Here is an 18,070-nt window from a genome sequence, read left to right on the forward strand (position 1 = left end):
GTGAAGTGTTTAAATTAATGTACCTTGCTTGCTCACGCGCCTGTGTTGTTGGCTCCCCTGGCCGGAAAGACGTAATTGCGTCAGAACGTACGTGGAAGCGTGCCCGCCGTCACGGGGAGGAAGAGCTGCACGCGTGATGTGTGGGACATAATGGTGGATAGGTAGGGACATACTTTAGCTCGGTAAGAGTAGCTCATCAACTGTTGATCCATTTTCAGTGGTTGTCTCGGACTCTTCACCTCCTCGGATTCGACAGCAGCTTTTTGCCGCTGCCTGCGCGGACTCAACGACGCCCTGGACCGCAAGAAAATGCCGAATATCAAAATATTCAGCGGTAGCTCACACCCGGACCTGTCTCAGAAAATAGCAGATCGCCTGGGTCTCGAGCTGGGGAAGGTTGTTACGAAAAAATTTAGCAACCAAGAAACATGGTGAGTTGTGTGCTGTTGTGGCAACTGTAAAAAAAAAGCTTATAATCAGACGTGTGGCAGCCTCGTATGCAAATGTTGTAGCCTAGTGACATGTATTAAATTAGAAACGTGGTGTCACCATGAAATTGCCGCGCAGTGTTGTAAGGAACTTGTAGTCCACGCATGGCTGAGAACTCATGGTAACAACCTGGCTGGCAATTCCTAAGCAACAGAACCACATTAGTTCCCTCAGTAAACTGAAATTACAATGGCATATCGCATAACGTATTGAGACTGTCATTTTCTGACTCAGCATGCGGCCCAGTTTAACCCTCGTTCAGATTAGTCCTACCAGACATGGTTTATAAAGAATCTATATTTTTAGGCTATGCTGCATTATACAATATATATCTTGATATACACATATTTTCAAAAATAATATAGTATAAATTCTCAGATCGTACGATCTAAATATATCAACCAGTCAATGACATTGCTGAATTACAGCTATATCGGTCTATATTGTGTCTACATAAATATATGCCTGAATTTATGTAACAGAACATAATATAGATCATTTTTATTTGACAGCTTTACAGGCAGCCTTTTATGTATATTTGAACCCTGTTTCTTAATTCAGGTTAATTATTAAAAATGCTGTTCTGGCATAATTTTGGACTGTAACATTTAATGTTAAACTATAATAACAAAAATCCTGCCACCATTACATATCTTTGTCACCACTTTTGGGGGATTGTTGCTAAAATGTGTGCAAATGAATAGATTCTCTATTCTGTATATTATATTCTGTGTAAAGAATATCAGCTGACATATCTGTATCAGAATTTTATTACCCCCTGATATCAGTATTGGCATTTTCCCCAAAGGTTTAATATTGTGTGGTATTGTGTGGGCCTTAGTGCAAACCTGGGCAAAATGGGGAAAAAAACAAGTAACATAGTATTTTTTACCAAACAACTCTATTGACATTGCAAGAATATTGTTGCAGCTGGGTATGCAAAAAATGCAACGGGTTGCGACACAAAATGTAAAAGTTTATGTACCAAACAATGATACTCTCCCAGTTGGGTTTAATTTGTGTACCCAGCTTCAACATCTGGGTCTGGCTTGTAGTTTATGCAGCAAAATGTTGACACCAAGAACCTTCCTTTGGATTGTGTCCATGTGTTTGAGGGAGAGAGAAAGAGAGGGAGCCTGCAGCTGTGGGTTATCAAGGTAGAAACTGAAGAAGATTAGAGAGTACTGATAGCAAGAAGACCAGTGAATAGTGAAAAACATTTTCATATTGTTTCACAGTAGTTATGTTCAAGCAAATAACCCCTACACTGCTGCACAACCCTACAGCTAATCACTGCAACACCTGTTTCTGTCTGAATGCAGCCAGACAGGCAACGTTAACACAAGCCAGTATAAACACAATATAATGTTATTCAAAATCTAAGATGATATGTAGTCGCAAAACATTGATATCATATCGATATATTGCCCAGCCCTAGTTCAGATCAGATCATACATGGACAGAAGCCATTGTTTACCCTGTCTCATCTATCGTATCTAGCTTTCCATGGTGTGTTAACTCAGTGACACTAAGTGCTGTTTGTCTTGTTACCTCTGTCCTCTGGCAGTGTGGAGATCGGCGAGAGCGTGCGTGGGGAAGATGTCTACATTGTTCAGAGTGGCTGTGGCGAGATCAACGACAATTTGATGGAGCTGCTGATCATGATCAACGCCTGCAAGATCGCCTCCGCCTCCAGGGTCACAGCTGTCATCCCCTGCTTTCCGTACGCCCGGCAAGACAAGAAGGACAAGGTGGGGGTGAGGGATATCTGTCTAATTACTTCTGTCATGCCATTTCCCATCAAGCATCATGACAAGAAGCCTGCAGCCATGCCCATCAACAGCAACTCAACAAAACATATTTGCCCTCGTTTTCTGTTTGCTTTCCTTTTTCTTCATTCTGTATGCTTTGCTGAGTCAACTGCAGTTTCCATCTTATTACTTCTTGTGTAGCTGTTTGCCTGATAATTTACTCTCATTCCAACATTTCAGTCATCTTGCATGAATGGAATGTTTTGCATTTTTAACTACCAAATATATATTTTATTTATTATTGTGATGCAAGTAATAAGTTTATTATATAGAATAAGTGTATTTCTTTTTGTAGAGTTGTGATAATCGATTAGTTGTCGACTATTAAATTAAAAGAAAACTATTTTCTATCACACCCGATACCATTCTATTCTATTTGATACCATTCTATTCTATTCTATTGAGTAAACTGAATATCTTTCAGCTGTGGAAAAAATAAGACATTTGCTGATGTCATCCTGGGCTTTGGGAAACACTGATCAATTTTTTCACCCTTTTCTGACATTCTGTAGGTGGAACAACTAATCGATTAATCAAGAAAATAAGCAACAGATTAATTGACAATGAAAATAATTGTTACTTGCAGCCCTAGTATTTTTCTTGTATCAACAGCCATATTGCAGTAGAGCTATACATATTCATTTTGAACTTAATTGACTATTATAGCCGAGGGTAATGTAATCTGAATGCTGCCTCTCTGTGCTCAGCCAGCATATATACATACTGGTGATTTTTGCATATCACCTTTTGTAGTATATAGTAAATGTTGAGAGTATAAATTGAAAACTCAAAAATATTTTAATATTACCATTATTGAGCTCTACAGTGAAGTATAAAAGATTGTGATATTTGTCTAGTGTAATTTTACTTGATGGCTAAGCTCTCAGTTAGGTGTTATTTTTAGAAACAAGCTATGCTTGCCAGTTCACTTATTTCATGTGACTGAAGAGATCTATTTTCATTGCAGAGCCGCGCTCCTATCTCTGCCAAGCTGGTGGCCAACATGTTGTCAGTGTCGGGTGCTGACCATATAATCACTATGGACTTGCATGCCTCACAGATACAGGTGAGCCACATGAAAACCAACCCAAACAGAAGTGCATTTTATTCACTATCCTGTCATTAATCCAGTGGTTCTCAAACTGTGGGGCAGTTCATCAGGGGAAAAATATGGAGTGAAAATAAGTTAAAGGAATATGATATATGTAGGGAAATTACAAAAGAGTTTGCTGATGTCATTATGACTTCTATTTCACTAAAATGCAACTGGGAATGTTTTATATTAGTTGCTTGCCTTTATCTCTGTTCATAATTAATTTAATGTGGGATGTAAACTTTTTTGCTTTCTGATGGGAGACGTCCAAAAAAGTGTTCAGTCACTGCATTATAGTGTCTTTTGGGTAATCTTTTTGTACCACATTATAAACCCATTTGTGGCTGATTTTGGAGAAGCTGCATTAGAAACGTGACTGTCATAGCATTGTGTTCATATAGATATCAACAAAGGACAAAGGGAGCCTTTTAGCAGTCCTTCCAGCAGGGTAGTATATGTTCAGTTCCTGTGACACCAGCCCTAATACTCCTATTATCTTTTTCCAGGGATTCTTTGACATCCCTGTTGACAACTTGTATGCAGAGCCAGCTGTGCTGAAATGGATCAAAGAGAACATACCTGAATGGAAAAACTGTACCATTGTCTCACCAGACGCAGGAGGAGCCAAGAGGTGTGCTAGTGCCACTTGTTGTATATGTTATAACCTTGAGCATAGTTTACCCTTACTATATCTACTCTGGAATTTACTTTAGATTAAACTCTTATCACTGACAAGGCTCTCATTTGACGTATTCACAGTTGTACACACCTAAGCAGACACAGTAACTGTGACTCATGGACTTTGTGCTTTCCCTTTGCAGGGTCACCTCAATAGCAGACAGGTTGAATGTGGACTTTGCCCTTATTCACAAGGAGAGGAAAAAGGCAAACGAGGTGGACCGAATGGTTCTTGTCGGAGACGTAAAAGACCGAGTTGCCATTCTAGTTGATGACATGGCTGACACATGTGGCACAATCTGCCATGCTGCTGACAAGTAAGCCCCTCATTTACCTTTCTGTGGTAAATGCATTTGAAACAAAGATTTGAATACAGGCAAATTGGTTACTTTGATTACTATGGCCCTGATGTCAAACCAAATAAAAAAGCTATCATTACTGAATTCCATTTGGAGACCTCTGTTTTAGGATATATCCAGTCTAGTCTTGGGGAGTATGTCTATTATATTGATATTATGATATCATATATATATATATATATATATATCGTTGTGTCATGACATGGCAGAGGTATTGTCTTTTCCTGGTTTTAAAGGGTGCTATTGTTTTCCTTTACCAACTTAGTCATTATATCCACATTAATGATGTGTAAAAGTTCTGTTGATAACAATGTTAATATTCAGATGGTGTATTTGTTTTTATATTCGTGTATATAAAATGTTATCAGTAGAACCTTTAATATTTTTTGAAAGAACCAATAGTCTTTCTACAATATTATGGAAATATCGATATCAAGGTATTTTGTGAAGGATATTTTGGTATTTGATTTTGTCCATATCATCCAGCCCTAATCCAGTCATGTGGAGATGTGTAATGCATTCTACTGTTTCTCTCTCAAGACTCATTTCTGCTGGTGCCACCAAGGTGTACGCCATCCTAACCCATGGCATCTTCTCCGGCCCAGCAATCTCACGCATCAACAATGCCTGCTTTGAAGCTGTGGTTGTCACCAACACAATCCCTCAGGAGGAGAAGATGAAGCACTGTCCCAAAATACAGGTCAGGATACCTTTTCCTTGGTTAGGTTGCAACTAATCATTTTAAAAATACTTCCCAAAGTGAAATGAGAGACGGTGATTCATTTCCTGTCAATAAGCAACTTATCCAGTCTAGTTATATTCACAAGAATCCTATCTCATCTCCCACCAGGTTATTGACATCTCCATGATCCTTGCAGAGGCCATCCGCAGAACTCACAACGGCGAATCTGTCTCATATCTGTTCAGCCATGTCCCCTTGTAACAAATGATGTCCTCCATCCACTGTGCTGTTACACCAAATAAGAGAAGAGGGAATACCCCAACCCAAACACAACCATTAGCAATGCTAACTAACCATTGAGGAAAAAAAAAAAAGAATGAACTGTCATGTCTGTTACTAATCACTCAAGTCCCTTCCCTCTTCAGCAGTGTCCCTTCATGTCTGGGGCACCAAAGCAACTGCAAGCTACCAATGTAGGCCAGCGTATTTATTGTACTTGGGTAAATAAGTGTTTATCCACTGTGAATTTTGTCCCGCCCTTTTCATAACATATAGATATTCAGAGTTTCTCCTGACCATTTCACCTCTCCGGGAGTCTTTTCGATCTGTTGTCGAAGCGCTCATATAAAAATATCCCTGGCAGGTTCCAGTGGTCAGGAGAAGCTTCTGCCATATGAAGCTGTTACAGTGCTTTTTGTTACAATGAACGAGTGCAGTTTTTCATGTTGCTCTTGTATCCTCTGCTGTTTGAAAGATTATATATAATGAAGTGAATGTGTATTGAACTAGTTTACAGTGCCACTGAAGCTCCACTCAACCAAGAGTGCCTCAACAGTCTGAAATGAAATTACTTTTTACCCTAATATTTTGCTGTGTTTATTTTCTCACTGGATGAAGAACTTTCACACATCTTATCAGGCTTCAGAAGATTTTATTTTTAATGTTTCTTTCAACTTTTGAGGCGCCCTCATTGAGTGGGGTTTGCCCAGTGTCCAGGGTTTAACCCTTTTGAGGTTCTGCATTGAAGGTCTTTCTATAGAGAAGCTATCGGGTTTTTAGTTTGGGGTCTCTGCAGGCTGGAGCTTCCGTCAGAAATGTTCACCTGCTGTTTTTGCTTTGTTTTGTTTTTGTTTTGTTTGTTTTTTTTCTTTTCTTTTTGGTCTTTTTGTACATCTGGAGGGAGGAGTCGTCATTTATGTGCATATTCCAAACATTTGTGTTTTATTTTTTCAGTAGATTGGATGCGCCAATTATCTGAGGATGCATTCTTATTAAAATTACATATGCGCAGAATCTTAAACCTGGCACTTTTTGTGTTATTTCTGGTATTAAAGAGATAACTTAGATTAGATTTTACCTAGAAAAATCTATTAATTTAAGTGTATGCTATATTTGAATATTTTTGCCATCTTGCCAGCAGACAGGCTTTTCCAACAGGAAACCAACTAATAACGTAATACTGTTAATACTAATACTGCTTTTTCTTGGTCAACCAGACTCCTTCAGCAAAATCAATACCTATTCTTTGTGGAACATGACAGTTTCTGGTTTGCCACTGCTTCAATCTGATTTTGTGTTGTTGTGTGTCTTCAATGAATTTAAACTAAATGATCAAGGTGGCAGCAGACCAGCAGACCCTGTTCTGTGAGGAAAAAAATACAGTTTTTGCCAAAGAAGTCTAGTTGCTTTGGAGAGAGCAATATTTAGAAAAGGCTGTCTGGCGGCAAGTTAAAGCAGTGAACATATTCCAAGTATAGCGCACACTCAATCTGATATTGCTCTGGATTTTCTGTTTTTCTTAGTTGGCTAAAATAAATCTTGTCGCAGACCCACACATACAAGACAATACATGTAAGCATTGTTACATTTAAATAAAATGCAACTGATGCAATGTATAAGACTTCAGGTCATAGCTGACTTGCTGTCCTTGTCCCCGGATAGGCTTTTAAGGAATAAAACACAAAATACTGTACTCTAATAAAGCCATAGATAAAGCATATAGTCAGATAAACGCTACAAACATTATTTGAGACATCAATGATTAAAAACAAAAAATACTACAAACATTAACTGAGATGAATTTCCATGCCAGAATTAATTATTAGGCTGTGTTGAGAATGTGCAAAGACAGCATTTATGTGGACTTTGAAAAATTAGTGACAATATATGAAATTTTAAAAATCCACATATATTGCAATATGCAAGTAGACTCAAAAAAGCGAAGTAAAAAAAATCCTGCATGACATTATTATAAGAAGAACAACAATTACAATATATATTTCTTCACCATTGATATATAAAGATATCTTAATTTACAGCCAGCGTCTTGTCGGTGAACACACCCTTGTTCCAAGGAAAATACTTTGATTGACAGGCAAAATAACCAATCGCCGCCTAGATGACGTAGACCGTCTTGACCAATAGTTATTTTGGAAGAGGCGGGCCAATCAGGGACACCGGCAGATTAATGCTCGGTGCATCTGTTATCCTGACGCCGTTGCCCATCATTTGTACTGTGTTCGGATAGAGAACATGTTCCTATCGTAACTCGACGAACAACCAGTAATTAGCCACCTCCATGTGTCGTGAGGTGAAAGAGATAGAGATAGAGAGAGAGAGAGAAAAAAAACCCTGTTGCTGTTAAGTTCCAATAATGAACGGAGGAAAAATAAAGTAGACACCATACATTTTCTATTTCCTCTGCCTCGTGACGGCTGACTTGGTGAGTACATTTAATTTATTTTTTCTCAAGTATGTTAATTGAGTTTTTTCTCCTTTTTGTAAACGGAAGTAAAGAAGAGCTCAGCATAACAGGCCTGCACAATCAGCATTAATAATAGATGGGGAAAAATAATGTTAAGAAAAGAAACCTCAACAGTACAATGCATAGGTGTTCTGTGAAGAGAAATAAATAACTGAAATAAAACCCCACATGTAATAATCAAAGTTCAGATAATAAAGGAGCATTACAATTGCAGCATCATACGCAAACAAAGAGGGGGTTCATAATTCTTGCAAGTGTTCAAGCCATAAATTTCATATCTGATTTGTCCTAAATGTCGACCACAAACAGATAATTCATGGGGTTTAATTGTAATTTCTTTTGCTGTGTCTTTCTGTCCTGTGTTTTCTGTTTCATTTTGCTACTTTCAGTATCAGTGTGACTGTCCTGACTCCTGATTTGTGACTCCATCTTTACTCAGTTCCAGGATGGCAGGCAGTCCTGACCATAAACCAGATGAAGAACACCCTGGGGATCCAATGGTTCGTTTCCACAGCTATCTGCATGGAGGGACTTCCAGCTTGCTCTCCACCCTCCCTACCCTCATCGTCTTTCCCGTCTACAAGACTGTTTTCCGTCAGCAGATCCACAACACCCCGGTTCACCAGGCGGTGGGACAGCTCTACAAAGAGGGACCCATGAAGCTCTACAGGGGAGTGGCCCCACCCTTACTGATGAGGACGCTAAATGGTACGCTGCTCTTCGGCCTCCAGGACACCCTCCTCCACCAGCTCTCATTCCAGAATGTCGTCTCTGCCTCTGCCCTGCCTGCTCTGGCTGGGTTTGGTGCAGGTATCGTAGAAGCTGTGGTTTTAACCCCCTTTGAACGCGTCCAGAATGTGCTGCAAAACGGCCAAAATGACCGGCGCCTGCCCACCCTGAAGACTGTTCTTGTCACTCTGAAGGCTCAGAGGCTGGCCCCAGGTTTCTACAGAGCCTTCCTGCCCGTCACGGCCCGCAACGCTCTTGGCAGCTCCCTCTACTTCGGCCTGAAGGGGCCCATGTGTGCTGTCGTGGCAGGACAGGGGCTCTCCCCGCTGGTCTCCTCCTTCGTCTCAGGGACGCTGACCTCCATGGCGATCAGCCTGGCTCTTTACCCACTGTCTGTGCTTGTGGCAAACATGCAGGCACAGGTAGGAGGGGAAGTGAAAGGGGTCTCGGCATGCTGGAGGATGCTGTGGCAGTCTCGGCAGCGGAGCGTGATTCTGCTGTACCGAGGAGGCTCTCTGGTTATTTTGAGATCATGCATTACATGGGGAATCACCACTGCTATCTATGACAGGCAGCAGAAAGGCTCAAGTTGAAGAGACACTGTTAAAAACTGTTGGTTTTATTATTTGCATAATTTATTCTCCAAACCACAGCAACTATTTTACATTTTTTTACATGCTGAAAATAGTTTTTTTGTTTTGTATTTTGGCCTCCTGTGTTGTGTTCTTTTTTTTTTACTGCTACCTCTCACCTGATGAGTAAACAGCCAGTGTTGTTCTTTCGGTATACATTCATCAGCCCAACCACGGCTTTTGGCAGGTACCCTAACTATTTTTAACAGTGAACAAATTGTCATAGTAGGAAAACCACACTGTAGAAATCACAGTGTAATTTAGTGGAATCTATTTATCTTTCCTCATTAGTTTAAAGTAAATATACAGTACTAATGTTATTTATTCAAGCTAATCAAACCTAAAATGTGTGGTTTTACTTTCAGAACACTTCAGAGCTCATGAACACGAGTTCTTAGAAGATGAATGTACTGTACAGAGTTCAATCAACTAAGCACATTAAGTATATAAAGAAACATGATCAGCATATTAGCAGATATCCCGTTATGTATTGTTTGAATGCTAAAACTCTCTCTCTTCTTTTTAGTTTGAAAAGAAAATATATGATGAAAACTTGCTGTGTGTCTCTAATACAATTTAAAGTAAGTCATGGTTGCTTGTTTTCAAAATATTGAAATCATGTGAACCATGATGAAGGTTAGTGTTGCGTTCAGTCCCTTTTTTACTTAAGATTTAACAAATTTACAGGGAGCAGTGTCACATATTGTCTTTGTGCCAGTGCTGGAAAGCTCCAACATAAGCAGCTGAAGTTCTTTGTAAGTTCTTTGAAGTGTGAAATGAAGAACTGACTCTTCAAATTGAGAAAATGTAAAAGGAAATCAAATTTGTTTCTATTGTGCATCAATGTGAAAAGTTGTTCAACTTAATATCTTAAGCTTATTTACCATATTTTCTCAAGTACAACTGAATTAATTTGCTTTTATTTGACTAGAAAAGTTTGTTTGTTTTGAATCATTACAAAATTACTTTGTCTTTTCAGATTAGCTACTAATTACATTAACTATGCCTGTGTTCCATTTCAGGTTTCCAGTAAGCCAATGATAGTGTCGCAGGGAGCCAGCATGAACAATACCAGGATCCTGAAACTGAAGTAGCTAACAGCTTTTTTTAAATTTTATTTTATTTAAACCTGTGTTTTTCCTACTGTGACAAATCAAAACGTGTTAAGTGACACAAAGTGCAGCCGCAAGAACATGATCCATCACTTGGTGATGGGCGAGTATTTATGTACCAAAAGTGGTTTTTGTGCTAGAAATATAAATATGGTGCTAGTGACATAGGTGCCTTGTTTTTTTTTATTGTCTTAAAGGAGAACGTCACCAATTTTACTCCTCAAAGTCAGTTTACTCATCATGGTAAGCACTACTCAGCCTGTGAAACGGGTCTAAGGACGCTTCAAATCAGTCAGAGTTGGATTTGCTTAGAGAAATGTCATACAAAATGTTGCTGTGAAGATTAATGTTTTTGTGCGTTCATTTGAATGGCCAGGATCATTTTTTTTAAAGGAAGAGGGAGTGAGACAGCACCTTAATGCACATTTCATACATTGATGAGCATATATGGATCTGTGGATGCCCTTTCAACCAACAGTGGACCCGTTTATATTAGAGGTGCACAGAGGTGTCATTATCTGTGTCTGTGTCTGTTCATCCAACAAAATTATCTGTATCTGTATTTGTATTAGTTTTGCATGTTACGTCATGTTAAACCATGTAAATGTTGTATTTTCTAACCAGATATTCAGGTAATGCAATTGTTGTGCCTTCAAAGCACCAAGTTCATTTATTATTAGCGTATAATTAATTATGAAATATATTTCCACATACTGTACTTTCTGCCGTATTAATAAGATGCAACTTTGTGTAATAAGTTGTATTATTATATGATAATAAAAATAAGAATAAGAAAGAGACATTTGTTTATATAGTGCTTTAAATGGTACTCAAAGACACTTTAAATGGCAGAAAAGGCAAAAATAGAGGAATAATGTATTCAGATTTAGGTGCTGTGTTTGCTGTTAACAGAGACTCAAATCTGCCGTGTAGCTCAAACTGATTAGCTTGAAAAATATACAGAGGTATATAAGGCTTCATGATCAAATAATAATAATAATAAGCAGTTTTGATTAAGTATCTCCACTTCTGTCCATATGCACAGCCTCTTTCTCCCACTCTCTCTCCTCAGGGGAGTACAGTACATTTAAATATTATTAAGTAATACCTACCAAACCTCAAAAAATTAGAGCATGCTCTAGTTATGAGATATATGTCATAACCCAATCACACATCCTGTTGTGTTAATGGCTTATATCCATTACTTTACAGTAGCAGAAATTGCAGTTCCCTTGTGTGCTGTAGCTGCCGGCTCTATTGAACCCTCTGGATCTGTGCGACCATGTGCTGTGACATGTTTGGTTACTTTGATTAAGTGAGACACTTTAAATTCCCCTAAAATACCTCAGTGCGTTCTTGTGTGATAGTTGTGACCTGCTTTGCCTCTCTTAATTGGGGATGGAAATGTGGTTGGATTATAGATAATCATAATAACGAATAAAAAACAAAGTCAAACCTCTTTCCTGTCACAAATAGTAGTGTGTTACACATATAAATCAAAGTGAAAAAGGACGAAGTCATCAGTTATTATGACTGATTTTAATGGGTGCTGCAGCCTCCTCACTACCCCTACTTCCAGTGTCCATGCCGTGCAAACAGTCATGTAATGTTCTCGGTGGCTCTGAAGCAGCATTGTTGGAAATCTTTGTCTTTAACATTGTAGAAAGAATAAATATGGAATGACATCCAGTATAGGTCACTAGCCAGACTTGAACAAGGGAAGTTGTGTAACATGATCAGCAACACAGATACCTAGACCACCCAGATTCCCATGGAGTTTCCTAACCTCTGATGAGCCCATCAGGACTTACCCAGATTAGAGATTTCACTTAAAATACAAAGCCTGTGTCACAAATTAGGATGAGGATTTATAAAACATGGTTATATACCCAGCAGGGTCTGGCTGAACTGGTATCATCCATATTTTCAAATCGCATTCCTTCAGCACTTAAAATTTAATTGTCGACTCTTGTCAGAGAGTAGTCATTGTGACCATTATGATGAATATGTGAAGAACAAAGAGAAACAGGCATCAGTGGAAAAAAAAACTGCCACCAACAGTTTTCCCTTTTTGCCCAGTGAAGGTGAATGTCTTGAAAAGTGTTGTTTTTGGTGTCTGCATCTGCCAGTGGGCCATCATGATAAGAGTAGGCATAATAATGTGTTATTGCCATTGCAGGAAAGACTTGATGTCCTGTGCATTTAGGTGGAACAAAATATGTGCATATAGATATAGGCATCAGCACTGCCCAAAATGAATTGCAAAATATCAGCAAAAAACAAATATCACACAGCCCTACTGTAAACCCATCCTGGGTCTAAGCCTGCCTCTGTGTGGGACAGACTCCAGCTCCACTGTGATCAGAGCAAGTTAATGGATGGGATAAATAAATTTGTTATTCACAATGTAGCTTATTTACTAAAACTGTTTTGGCTTGACTGGGAAAGAAAATGTCTTATCTGTAACCTCAGCATACATACCTGTGAAATTAACACATAATGATGATAATGAAATAAAATGATAATTATTGAAGAATACACCGTTTCCCTCAAACTGTGTAATAAATTAATCTAACCAGTCGTGCATTGAAGTGTTTTTTATTATTTACTTGCTGTTTTCTCACTTTTCTAATGATTTTTTGTCAGAAAATGTCATGTCATTAATCAGTCCATTAGATGGTGCTGTGTTCAAGCTAAAAACATGAAATCCTCCACATCATAATCTAGGTTTATAGAGGGATCTCTGTCAGTACGTTTCCATGCAGGTACAGGGAGGGACACATAATTACACAACAAAAATAGGCAGCAGCTGCTGCCAAAAAAGAGGCTTCCTGTAATATCTGAGGGAAAGTCCTGCATCAAATGTGTCCAATTAAAAGTCTTCCCCTGAACTCTAGGAGCCAATGAGAGCCAGAGCATCGATGTCCATGGTGGCGTGCAAAAGGGCGTGTTGACTTTATTTAAACCGTGAGCTTTGCACAGATTACACAGACGCATTTTACCTGTGAAGGACATTGTCACTCCGCACCAAAGCACCAGGTAAATGATTCTGAATTGTTACTTTTTATTACATATTCAATAAATATGCTTGATTATTGCAATCCAGTGAAACGCAAACATCATAATTAATATTATTTATATGTATTATTATGTATAAGTTTTATAGGTGACAAACATTTCTGTTACAGATCACTCCGTTATACTGTTGTAGGGTGTGTACAGATACTTGCAGTGCTGCATTCCTCCGCACACACGTTGTTTGACTGTATTTATCACTACATAACTTTGTTTTCAGTCTGTGTAACATCCTAACTGTAATGTTAAATATAAAACTGTGCAGCCCTTTTTATGCAGGTTGCGCAATCTGTATTAGAAAAACATTTGTTAAAAAAAAAACAGCACGCTAATTATTTTTTTTATTTTGCCATTTTTATTCTTTAAAAGTCACCACAATACAGGAAACAGTCTGTGAAACTCTGACTAGATTTTTCTGACAAGGGATTGTGTTAATTGTGAATCATTAATCAATTAATCATTGTTAACAATTTGGCTTTCTAAAAATGTGTCTAGGAATGGCAGTAATTGCACCTTATTTGATAGTGTTTTGTTTGGTGGCACCATTTATTGAATAAGGTAACTAAAACTTAAATTAAAAAAAGAGAGAATGAGAGAAAAAATGGGAAAAAGATAAACAGAAAAAATATTAATGTTTACTCGATTAATCATGTGTTAGTGTTTTCGACTATCGGTCAAGGAAAATGCACAAAATTTGCAACCCTACCCCAAACCCCTGACTTGTCTCAAGGTTATCAAGTATTTCTGTGGGTGTGGACTGTTACTCCAAGCTCCATGTTGAATTTCTCCAACACTGTAGTGCAGCAAACTGTAGAAAACATGATCATTTACCTCCTAGAAAAAAAAATTATGTCCTCATCAAAATTTTGTTCCCATAAAGATTCACTTTCCCTGCAAAACTGAGGAGCATCATTTTCCAGTCACGTTTTTTACATCCCAGCTGGTCGATTCTTTGGCTCTGGTGTGCATTTCATATCTCCTTAATGATCACACATAAATGCAAATCAATGCACAAGTACAGCATGTTCACTGTACTGCAAATAACAGCACATTGTAACGTGACACCACATTAGGGCTGTTCAGTTAGATTATGAAATAGGTACATGTTGATTCTTGTGCCTTATTACATAATTCCATAGTTCAGCTCAGGACTGCTTTCTGTAACTGAGGTGGGGCTTCATTTGTGTACCTGTACAGACATTCCCTTCTTCACTGATGGAACAGACAATGGGCTCATGTGTTCATGTTTTCTCATGCATTCTTTTGCATTTTCTCAGGCCCTGATAACAGTCAGAATTTGTGTTTTGATTTGAATCACAATGTTCTGCTCTCTCCATTTCTCCCGTTAGAAGTCATTAAAAATGGATAACAATAAACTCAAGGAGGAGGTGCGGAACTTTAAGAAGACCAACCTCAGGAGGGCTTCCACGGAAGAAAAAAACCCTTTGCCAACCAAGGAGAGTAGGTATTTCAGAGAGAAGTGAAACGATCTCAGCCACTCCTGATCCAGGTTTCACCTCAGCTTCTTGTTCTGAGTAGTTCAACTCTTTCCTGCAAACACTGTATGGCTGATCAACTGCAGGTACACACCCAACTACCTGACAGCTCCTCACCAACCTATTCAACCGCACCTTCATCTGTTTATCAGATATACTGAGAGGCAATGTGAAGAAAATGGAGCTTCATGATATCTTGCAATGTGAGGAGGAAAAAGTAAAAAAGATTCACTTCAGACCTGGCGTGACATGCAGCATCAGGAAGGGGAGGCACCCTCAGTTTTACCACAGAGGCAGCTGCTGGTGCATGTCAGCTCTTTGAGTCTTAGGAGAGCTACGCTTTATTGCAATGGAAGGAAAAACCTGTGTCCAACATTGCACTGTGCACAAAGTGGGTCATTTACCGTCCAGTTTGATCCTGAATTTCAAACATTAAAGTTAGACTATGATATTTTTGAAAGAAGAAACAGTTAAATTCATTAGCGATGACACACACCCTTGATCAATTTAACATACACTTTGCCTTACTTGGTCTGGTATGACCAGTAGCTTATGGTAGCTAATACAAACTTAGATGGGAGTTTCTGTGTAACTGACCATTCCTTAGTCCCTCTCCTTTTGAAACCTCTGTCAATTTTCTCCTTTTTCCATTTCTTATTTACATTTCAATGTGCTGAACTTGACTGTGTTGAAAAGAAAACCAAATGAAAGCTAACTAGCTTGGTAATTTCCATCAACCGTTCTGCTAGTGTTTCTCTACCATTATACTTTATACTCTGTTTGATCGTTATAGTAAAGTTGACGAAGGTTTGGCCAGGTACCAAGCTTGCTCTGTTATTGGAGTGCAAAGAGCAAAAAGGGGCGAGACTTAAGAAGTTGTTTTGGGTTCTACCGTTATTCTGTAAATGACTCTGTATATCAAACATTTTGCTCATTTTAACAAAGAAGTGTTTGAAATAAAATGTAATTATTTTAAATGAAATCATACCATTATTCATTTCAGAGTTGATTTCCACACCCTGACACATTCTACTTTTAATGTTATCTTGTACGTTGCTGCAGAAGTCATAATTAGACGTTACATTAAAGGTGCCCTCCACAGATTTTGCAAGTAAAGTTTACTTATATTCACTGCTGTGCAAACAATTGTATAATATCTTCTGTGTCTTTTTTTTGTCCTAACAACAATTTAGCGCTAATCGTTGGTCTCTGTCTCTGTCTTTCTGGTGATCTCACAGTAATTGACCAGGAGAAGCAAGCTGCCAAAGAGGAAAATAATGGACAGACACCTGCCACGTGCTCTTCCTCTTCTTAAGAACCCTGTCCATCATCGCGGCCTTGCCTCTGTTTTCCACCATGTTTGACAATGGTGATAATGGTGTTTGGCCTGATGCTATGGGAAAATATCTGTAATCCCAACTAAATTAACACAGTAGATATAAGTTTTTCTGCTTTCCAGTTAAGAATGGGCTGAATGGAGCTAGATAATTTGGCAGGGTAGAGTTTTTTTTTTTAAGGAGAAAAATCATAATTAAGTGTATTCATGGAAATCTATCAGTGAGTACCATACATATGTCCATAAATATGTCTGTATGTCTGTAAATGGTGCCATCCAGAACATGTCTAAACAATAACACATAAAATGATATTTTTGCTTGAATAAAAATGGATGTGTCAAAAATGATTTGCTTGAGTTGCATTTAGTATGTCTCCAGACTTGCTAAATCACTTTAGTCTTAGTAATCTTATTTATTGAAACCATATTAGAACAATTGTTTCTGGCGTAAGCTGGACATGGTCTGAGTGATTGTAAACAGAATAGAATAGAATAGAATAGAATAGAATAGAACTGCTTTGCTTTGCTTACATGTGCAAGAAACTGCTCTTTAAGACTAGTACATTATAATATAATAAATCACAGCTAAACAGGACACATTAAAGCACACTTACACCAAAACACAATAGAAGCTACACTGAAAGGACCATCAGCATATCGTCAGGTGTTGAACAGCTTTGCCATGACGACCATGACTGGAAAACAGACAGGAAAATTGTCACATTTAAAGCTCAGGTATTCTTAAAAGCTAAGTTACTGCAAAACTGTTGCCATTTTCCCTCCCCAGACCTCAGGTCATATGTAACATTGCTGATTGAATTGTCAGACAGGAAACTCAGAGCAGTTTAATTACACTGATTATTATGTATGATTTGTAAAATAGTGTTTAAATGTAGTGATGGAGGATCTACTCAGGTCGTTTGCTCAAGTAAACAAAGCGCTTAGGTAAAAGTGCAGTGGCCATGTATTCAAAAGTAAAAGTACAAAACTATTATTATACTTACCAAAATCAACTTAGTACCAAAAGCACAGAATGACCCATTTCAGAATAATATATAATGTTATTTGATTATAATTATTGATGTCTTCATGTGTTCGTAAATGTAAAGGTCAACTTTACTGTGACATATACAACCATAAAAAATACAATTATACAGTCACAGTCAGTGTCTGCAGAGACTGCAGATAGAATTTATTGTCATTCTCTTCAGTACACAGGGGGACAAAATTGGGCAGCTTTAGTGCTCCACTATGTAGGCACACTGAAGAAACTAAATGGGATTGTTTTGTGAAGTCCAACTTTAATTTTCCTATAATAAAACTGCGATCCCTGCTACCTGTTTGCCTTGGCTGCCCATGAGCTACATAAGGCATGTTCGACTTGAGTTTTGAATTGTTGAGTGAATCCTACGTGCCTAGTGAAAACCTCCTCCATGTAGATTTTTAATTTAGTATACATGTGAAGGGGTGTCACATTTACACTTCAAAAAAGTGTATAAAATGCTCAAGTTAATCTTGAGTCTTTGCAGTATTATATGATTGAGGAAGGAGAAATACATCACATGGTTGAGTGGCTGAGCTTTTTTTTTTTCTCACAGACTGTGTGTGGATTGCTTAAGACAGTGCAGGCTGTGATTTTCCACAACAAGCCTGTTGAAACATGCTCATACAGCTGCATGTAAATACATGAGAGCACATACCTACTTTATACCATCTAACTGGATTTGGTTTGAATTCAGTCACCATGATCATGAAGTTATTGCAGATTTACAATTTCCCTTATTTTGTATGGATGCCTGTTAGAGATAATGAAA

At 38.2% G+C, this 18,070-nt stretch overlaps 2 protein-coding genes and 1 long non-coding RNA gene across 4 annotated transcripts; all 3 read left to right on the forward strand.

The window, feature by feature from the left end:
- Positions 1-103: 103 nt before the first annotated feature.
- Positions 104-6,412, forward strand: prps1b (phosphoribosyl pyrophosphate synthetase 1B). 2 transcript variants are annotated; one of them, XM_084719387.1, is made up of 7 exons: positions 104-431; positions 2,057-2,246; positions 3,268-3,366; positions 3,900-4,024; positions 4,215-4,388; positions 4,971-5,130; positions 5,281-6,412. In XM_084719387.1, exons 1-7 carry the CDS (start codon positions 310-312, stop codon positions 5,371-5,373), a joined length of 963 nt encoding a protein of 320 aa, XP_084575513.1. In that variant the 5' UTR covers positions 104-309; the 3' UTR covers positions 5,374-6,412. The 2 variants fall into 2 exon arrangements, with proteins under 2 accessions (XP_084575513.1, XP_084575514.1); XM_084719388.1 differs by having other exon boundaries at positions 105-431; positions 2,057-2,240.
- A 1,057-nt stretch (positions 6,413-7,469) lies between these two features.
- LOC146327013 (solute carrier family 25 member 53-like) lies at positions 7,470-10,407 on the forward strand. Its single transcript, XM_084719389.1, has 2 exons — positions 7,470-7,834; positions 8,316-10,407. Exon 2 carries the CDS (start codon positions 8,323-8,325, stop codon positions 9,196-9,198), a length of 876 nt encoding a protein of 291 aa, XP_084575515.1. The 5' UTR covers positions 7,470-7,834; positions 8,316-8,322; the 3' UTR covers positions 9,199-10,407.
- A 2,719-nt stretch (positions 10,408-13,126) lies between these two features.
- Positions 13,127-14,881, forward strand: LOC146327014 (uncharacterized). The gene is made up of 2 exons (XR_014770622.1): positions 13,127-13,388; positions 14,774-14,881. It is a non-coding gene; the product is annotated as an uncharacterized LOC146327014 (long non-coding RNA).
- The last annotated feature ends 3,189 nt before the right edge of the window (positions 14,882-18,070 follow it).

The sequence above is a fragment of the Lutjanus erythropterus genome, chromosome 5, assembly GCF_056507025.1.
Source record: "Lutjanus erythropterus isolate fLutEry1 chromosome 5, fLutEry1.hap2, whole genome shotgun sequence".
In the NCBI taxonomy this organism is placed as follows: Eukaryota; Metazoa; Chordata; class Actinopteri; order Lutjaniformes; family Lutjanidae; genus Lutjanus; species Lutjanus erythropterus.